Source organism: Neophocaena asiaeorientalis, unplaced genomic scaffold, assembly GCF_003031525.2.
Source record: "Neophocaena asiaeorientalis asiaeorientalis breed wild unplaced genomic scaffold, Neophocaena_asiaeorientalis_V1.1 scaffold14, whole genome shotgun sequence".
Lineage (NCBI taxonomy): Eukaryota > Metazoa > Chordata > Mammalia > Artiodactyla > Phocoenidae > Neophocaena > Neophocaena asiaeorientalis.
The window spans coordinates 11084366-11091555 of record NW_020175192.1 but is presented as its reverse complement, the minus strand read 5'-3'; the positions used below and the strand labels follow the sequence as shown (position 1 = coordinate 11091555).

The 7190-nt window shown below is 39.9% G+C and overlaps 1 protein-coding gene across 2 annotated transcripts in view; it reads left to right on the top strand.

Annotated features, from left to right (window-relative positions):
- Nucleotides 1-7190, top strand: part of UBXN8 (UBX domain protein 8) — a 25978-nt gene that overhangs the window by 9626 nt on the left and 9162 nt on the right. For both annotated transcript variants that reach the window (XM_024764966.1, XM_024764967.1), the window contains exons 4-6: nt 1582-1704; nt 3776-3913; nt 5366-5407. In XM_024764966.1, coding sequence (XP_024620734.1) covers nt 1582-1704; nt 3776-3913; nt 5366-5407 — 303 coding nt within the window. The remainder of the gene's footprint in view (nt 1-1581; nt 1705-3775; nt 3914-5365; nt 5408-7190) is intronic.

The following is a 7190-nucleotide window of genomic DNA, read 5'->3' as shown; positions in this document are numbered from 1 at the left end:
TGGGGGGGGCGCTGTTAAGGCCTGGCTGCCAGCAATCTGAGTCAAGTTGGGAAGGGCTGGGGAGTGTCACCTTCCAGTGGGAGCATTTTCATGTGCTCTTTCTGTTTTAGTTTGCATTCCTGCCCTCCACTAGGCCTGGATCTGTGACTCAGCAGCCTTTCTGGTTCATATTCCCAGAGAATAAACCTTCATGCCTGGATGTGTGGTAGAGTAGTGGGTCTGGGGGTCCAATAACTCTCTTATAATTTTCCCCCCTTTTCTCTAAGAAACTCAGATGCAAGGAATTGGAATAGTCCTAATCCTTGGTTCAGTACAAACTCATTGTGAGACAGGCTGGGACCTGGGACCCTTTACTGCAGTTCTTGCCCCTGGACAAAGCAACAGAATCCAAAGAAACTATAAGGGACTAAAAATAACAGCATGCCTGTGCAGTGGGACAAATTATGAACAATAAGATACAAAAAGGCCAAAATCCAACTGCCTCTCCTGAGGTGCCAGGAGCAGAAGCAGGGTACTGCTCGTGACTCCTGCACACAGTACCACCATGGGGGTGGGCAGGCCACCTAAGTGCCCCTCCAGGCCTCCCCTCACCCTATTTAAGGGACCAGCTCACCCCCCTGCCCCAGGGAGTGAGCAAGGGAACCTGCTACTTGTTCCCGCTCCCAGGTGCTGCAGCAGGAGTCCCAGTAAAACGTTGCCTGAATTTCTCATCTGGCTTCTTACCAACTCTGTTGATTAGAGTCCCAGAACTCAGGTTGGTAGCACTTGGCTGACGCATGGTTTCCTCCGACACCCCCAATATTAGCTCTGCCCCTCAACCTGTGTCCCCACCAGGGAACCTGGTGTCTCTCTTCCTGAGCTGTTCCAGTCTGTGGCGTGCACGGCTGGCTTCCTGTTGCTGTCATCCTTTGCAAGCACCTAGGTTGCAGTTTTCTCACTCAGATCAGTTATCATTCCTCTATCTGTCCTTACATATAGTGGTTTGGGGGTTATAGTGTTTCTCTGTTTTTCATTGGTGATGGAATTAGGGTTTCTGTTTCTTGTTCCCTTGGTTGTTTTGGGGTGATTTTTCAAGAGGCAGGGGAGGCAGAAATAATTTCACTCTGTCATCTTAAAACCAGAATCTCCATGTCTTTTGAGTCTAAAAATATTTTCTACTTTACCATGATCGAGCAACATTTAATTAATGCTCTTCCAAACCAGTTCATGCCTTAGGCATCGTGCCGTGAGCAAACAGCTTTGGGTTTAAGTTCCTGGAAGTCAAAGGCCTTGTCCTCTACATGTTTGTATTCCAGCCCCTCGTAAATTTTTTGTTGCATTGAAAACACATTAAAGGATATATAGGTACACTGCCATACAAGCAGAAGTGTAGAACATTTGTTTTTATTTGCATTAAACACGAATGCAGATTTTTAGAGAGCGATGCAGAAGTGGAGGATGTTGCTTTTTTGGCAAAATTGAATTAGTGTGAAAACACCGTTTCTTACTTGGTTCTTATTTACAACATTATAGACAATGTAAATAAGATCTTAGGAGTGTTAATGTATAGTAACACCACCTAATTTATGTTTTTTGGAACAGGCCAGCAGATACATAGAGAATGTTCTAAAACCACACCAGGAAATGAAATTGAAAAAGCTGGAAGAACGCTTTTATCATATGACGGGTGAAACCTGGAAGTTAAGCAATGGTCATAAACTTGGGGTTAGAAAATATTATATTTTGAATTCTGCTACTGCTTATGTTTTCTTTAGCATGTATTGATTTTTAAAAAATTACAAATGATTAGTCCAGTCTATTTTTTAGGAGTCTTTATTTATAATGATTGTATATCAGTTTTTATTTAGCATATTAGTATGTCACATGTGTTTAAGTGGTTTTTGATGTCTAAAGAGTATATAACTTAGATCCTCGAAAAGCTCTAACAGAAGGCAGTCTTGGAGAAAACTGTTGACCAAATCACATCTTTCATTTGAGGGAATTCAGATCTCTAAGGTATTATAAGCTCTCATAATATTCATCATGTTTAGCTTTGTTTTTTTAAAGCCAAATTGACCTTTGACTCTTTTTTCCTTTGGCATTGAGTATGAATTTTGTCATTTGCTAATGGATGTTTACAATGTTAAGTTTTCTTACAGAGAAAAAAAGGCTATTCATAAAGGAATTCAGTTTTAGAACTGGCCGCAGACTTTTTGTGTAAGATCCTTTCTGTCCCAAAGACATTGTTGTTTGTTTTGTTTTGTTTTGTTTTGCTTTCTGTTTATACTGCACCTTTCACCATTTTGTAAAGAAAATGGTCCAGTAGAGGTAAGCAGGATTCTGACAGTGAAGCAGAGTGTTTGTGTTCGTCTCATAACGGTAAATACGTCATAAAACGATCAAGCGTGGGTAATAAAATTAATGTGAAAGACGGCAACATAAAATGCAACTACTCTATGTAGTGACTTCACTTCTGAGTTGCATTTGTCTTCTGTTAGTTTTGTATGTTAGACGTTGATAGCCTGACCTTAGCCTGCCATGTTTCTTTCTGAAATGGTCACGGTGTGAATTAGTCATTCTGCCCCTTGCTTTTAGGCTATGTCTCCATGGTACTACTAGTATATATTTTAACCTAATTAATGGAGACAAAAGAAAGTCAGGGAGCGAGTAGACTGTTGGTGTTATGACCTGAGACTCTAGGAAGGAAAGTGTACCCATTGCTGATCCAGCCCCTAGTTTTGCAGTCAGGCGGCTTAAGTTTGGCCAGTTAATTGTTCAGGATCAATCTCTCTTTTTTTTTTTTTTTTTTGCGGTACACGGGCCTCTCACTGCTGTGGCCTCTCCCGTTGCGGAGCACAGGCTCCGGACGCGCAGGCTCAGCAGCCGTGGCTCACGGGCCCAGCCGCTCCGCGGCATGTGGGATCTTCCCGGACCGGGGCACGAACCCGTGTCCCCTGCACCGGCAGGCAGACTCTCAACCACTGCGCCACCAGGGAAGCCCTAGTATCAATATCTCTTGACTCCCATGCCCCATGCTCCTTCTAACAAATTCTCTTAGGATAAAGGAATGGGGTAAACAGCCCACCAAAATGGTGCCCATTTTTAGTTTGATAAAGAGAACTTTTCAAAGGTCAGTACATATAGAAGAAAGGCATTATTGAACTAATAAGTATATATTTGAGACTTTGACACTTAAGTGAATTATCTTGCTAAGGAAAAGGTTTAAATAGATAATAAAATGTAATCTTTAAGATTTCTGGAATAAAATCCTATCCCTCCTAAAGTGATTAATTCAAATGAGAGATCAAAGTTTGAATTTGAGAGCTAAAATATATTTATATATAACAAGATACTAGGGCCACACGCAGCTATGGCAGTATTGCCTGGTCACGTGCATAGACCTGTGTTTTTACACACATGTTCTATTTTCACAGCCTTTTAAAGACACAGTCTCTTGCACTGCTTTGCTTCCTTTACTGCAGGGAGGAAAGGATATTCAGGTTTTCTTCTTTCTTCTTACTGAAAAACTTAGGGGTCAATTAAAATGGAACAGTCCCTCTCAGCCTTGTACTATCAGAGGGAGCCCCAGAGCTGGATCAGGGTGGTTTCTGTGAGACGTTAGTTAAGTTCCATGTGTTTTTGGTCTAAGGAGATAATGCTTTAAATTTCTGGGTCTAATAATGACTTAATTATATTTTTTTTACTGAAATGCCATCAGGGTAAAAGAAATAACCATTGTGAATAGAATAAAGTCGATAGAGAGCATCTCTTTAGAACTTGTCTTGTTTTTGACCAGGGTGATGAAGATTTGGTGCTTGAAAGTGAGAGTCAAACATCTTCTGAAACATCAAACAGAGAAGCAGCAAAGAGACGGAACTTGCCTAAGCCTGTAACCAAAGTTTCACCACCCGCTGAACAGCCCACGCAGAAGGAGGTTCATTACTTAATGCCTGCTCACTGAGCTGTATCCGCGTGCAGTAAGAGTATTGTTCTGTGGGTGAAAGTGTTATACTGAGGGAAGATTAGGACTGGCTTTTAATCCAGATGGTGTCTCCATCTGGATTCATTAAGCTTCAGCTTCATTAAGAATCACTTTTCCTGTTTAATATTAATGTTCTGAGCCAAACTTTAGAAGGAATCTAGGAAGATAAATGGTGATAAATTTAGAAAATAGTTCTTTTTGAGGAAGTAATGAAATTATATAGAAATGAAAAATATTATGTTTACTAAGGGAAATATTCCTATGGGTAGGTAAGACACAATGAAGTCATATTTAGTGAGTGGCTAATATTATTAACATGAGTGTATGACTGTTCTCAGTGGCCCTTCTAAGGGAATGAGTTAGCACCTGTTCACTTTGGAATGATGCCCAGGTTTATCAGTCCTTTTTTTTCTTTCAAATCTTTAATCCCTAAGTTGACTATGATTTGGAGCTGGTTAAGGTTGAAATAAGTCTGTTTTTATTGAGTCTTAGGGAAAGCTAGTAGGCTATCCAGTCCCTAAAAGTAGTTTCTAACATATTGCTTTTCAGTCTGAGGTTTCCTGGTCCCTTCATGGAGCTTGAGAGTAAGAATCAGATCATTGAACTATGTCTAACATTTAGTCCATAGGACTAATTAAAATTTCAAGATTCTTTGCTTTTTGTTAATAGCACAGATTATCTCATGCTGATGGTAACCTTCGGTTGACTGTCACATACGCTTTTTATACCAAAGAAAAACAAATGGTTTATTTAATAAATGCAGTTAATGTTTGTTAGACAAAATGTTATAAAACATGGCATCTATGGTATTAAAAAATAAAAAGCATCCCTGGAGAGGAGGTGAAATTGTTCATAACAAGTGTTTTAATGAGAGAAAATGGTCCGTACATCTGTTTTTTTAATAGATTAACAGAAATAGGGAAACATGAGTAAATCATGAAAGCAACCAAAGTGAATGGTGGTTATCCAGTCCCCTAGAAGATGCTGGTGAAGAAAAATAAATATGCACTCATCTTACTGTGTATATGTATGACCCAAAATAATTTGGGGGTCTTATTGAACTTAATTAATATTTACCCTCTGTTTCTGTAAATAGTACATTTTTGTCTAATATCTTGGAACATCATAAACACGGAGTTCTTTAAATGTGTATAGATTGGTAGCTATCGTCTCAAATCCTGCTTTTATGATCTACTGTTAGCACAAAGTTGCTTATCCAAAAATGTTCATTAAGTGAGTCTCATTCTCACTGTAAATGTTTCATAAATATATATTAAAAGAAAATATTTCATTAAGGATAGATATGTCCAAACACTATATCGAAAGGAACTCTTCATGTTGAGATTATTTTTTTCTTCTTCAAACTGTTTACATTCCTGTTACTAAATACTTACTTTTTTTTAGGTTCTTGATTTACCTGAGGAGCCTCCTGAAATAGCTGAAGAAGTAAGCTTATTTTTTTTCTCTTTGAAAATTAAATATATTTTCTATTTTCTTTAATATCAAGTAAGTACATTTTATCTAAATTTGGGTTTAGATGGGAATTCCCTGGTGGTCCAGTGGTTAGGACTCGGCACTTTCACTGCTGAGGCGTGGGTTTGATCCCTGATCGGGGAACTAAGTTCCCACAGGCCGTGAGGTGTGGCCAAAAAATAAATAAATAAATTTGGGTTTAGAGAGGAGAGACAGCACAGTGCTTATGTGATTGCACTATGATTAGATCTTGTTTTGAATATGGGATAATATCAAACTCCTCATCGCGAGTCCTATTTTGGAAGCCTGCTGTCTCCCGAGCTTGTGTTTCACAGCCCTCCCACTTCATCAGGCAGAGATAGGATACTTGGGCTTTTCCAAAACTTTAGGTCAGCAAATGAGTTACCTATTAAAACAGAATCAAAATAGGCAGATGACTTCAAATTGTAGTTTTCCCCTTATAGAGAAAATGAAGAATACAGCTACTTTGTAGGTGTTAGAATTGAAGGCTGGTTTGGTGTTTGCACAGCGGGGTTGGACTGAGCCCCGCCCCCTGCATTGAGCTGCCCTCTGCCCAACTTTGTCATAATCTATGCTGCCTTCCTGCGGTTGCCCAGCTCAGTTTCAGACAGTCTCTAATGTACGGGAACACGTGTCTTTAAAACCACGAAGTGGCTTAGGCAAAGGAGAGCTAGATGGTTTTCCATTTCCTGAGGCTCAGCAACTGTTACACTCCCAGAAAACCATTTTTGAGGCAGCCATAAAAGCCATAGGAGGGTCTCTTTTTTGTCAACACATTTGCAACATTTAAGTTTAGTATTTTGGATGTCTGAGGAAAATCTGAAAGTCATACAGAAATAGAGACAATGAAGTGTGCGATCAATCCTCAGGAGAATCACAGTCCCCGGGAGAAACTCAATTTAAGGAAAAACCAAACGTCTAATTCCTCCCTGTTACACCCATCAAATCCATACCCATGACATGTTTGTCCTGAGTCTCCTGCACCCTCACCTCTCCTTAAGCTCTGGGTTGGTATCCATAATAAACACTTACAATACAGGAGTGATTAAGTACAGCTCGGGTTGACAGGGAACACCTTTTAAGAAGTTACTGGGGCTTTAAAGCACGTGATGTTACTCCTACAGGACAGCAGTCTGTCACCAAAGGTGATGATAGACATCAGATTGTCAGTGAATCCTTTGAAATTGTACCTTTTTGTGATTATAGGTAGAAGGAAGGACAGTGTTGTTCTTCAGAATCTCAGGTCTGTGCCCTTTTAGGAGACCTCAAGAGACCTCCACCCAGAGGCATTTGATGTTGCTCTCCTCTTTATAAGAGTTATTGATAGTTATTCCACTTTGTTTCTTTTCTACCCTTTTCCCATACTGGGTAGATGACATTTTGTGCTACACTTAGTAAAGTGTATGTCAGAGTAATGGAATTTTAGAGCTGGAATGAACCTAAATGAGATCTCCTCCCGTCTCCTCACTTGAAGCTGAAGCCATAGGCAGGAGTTTCCGAGGTCCCTGCTGGGAGAGCCCTGGCCCTCTGGCTATGCCAGAACTTTTCCTTTATTTTTGCTATGAGCAGTACTATCCCTATTTTCTTCTCCCTGCTCCTGTTTGCTCTTCCTCTGGCTCTGCTCTGATTTTTGGTTCTCTTTGCTCTTTTTTTGGTTAATAAAGTCAACAAAATTAAGGTAAATAATTGTTACCTGAAAATCACATGTTAAATGTATGCACCGTATATATAGTAT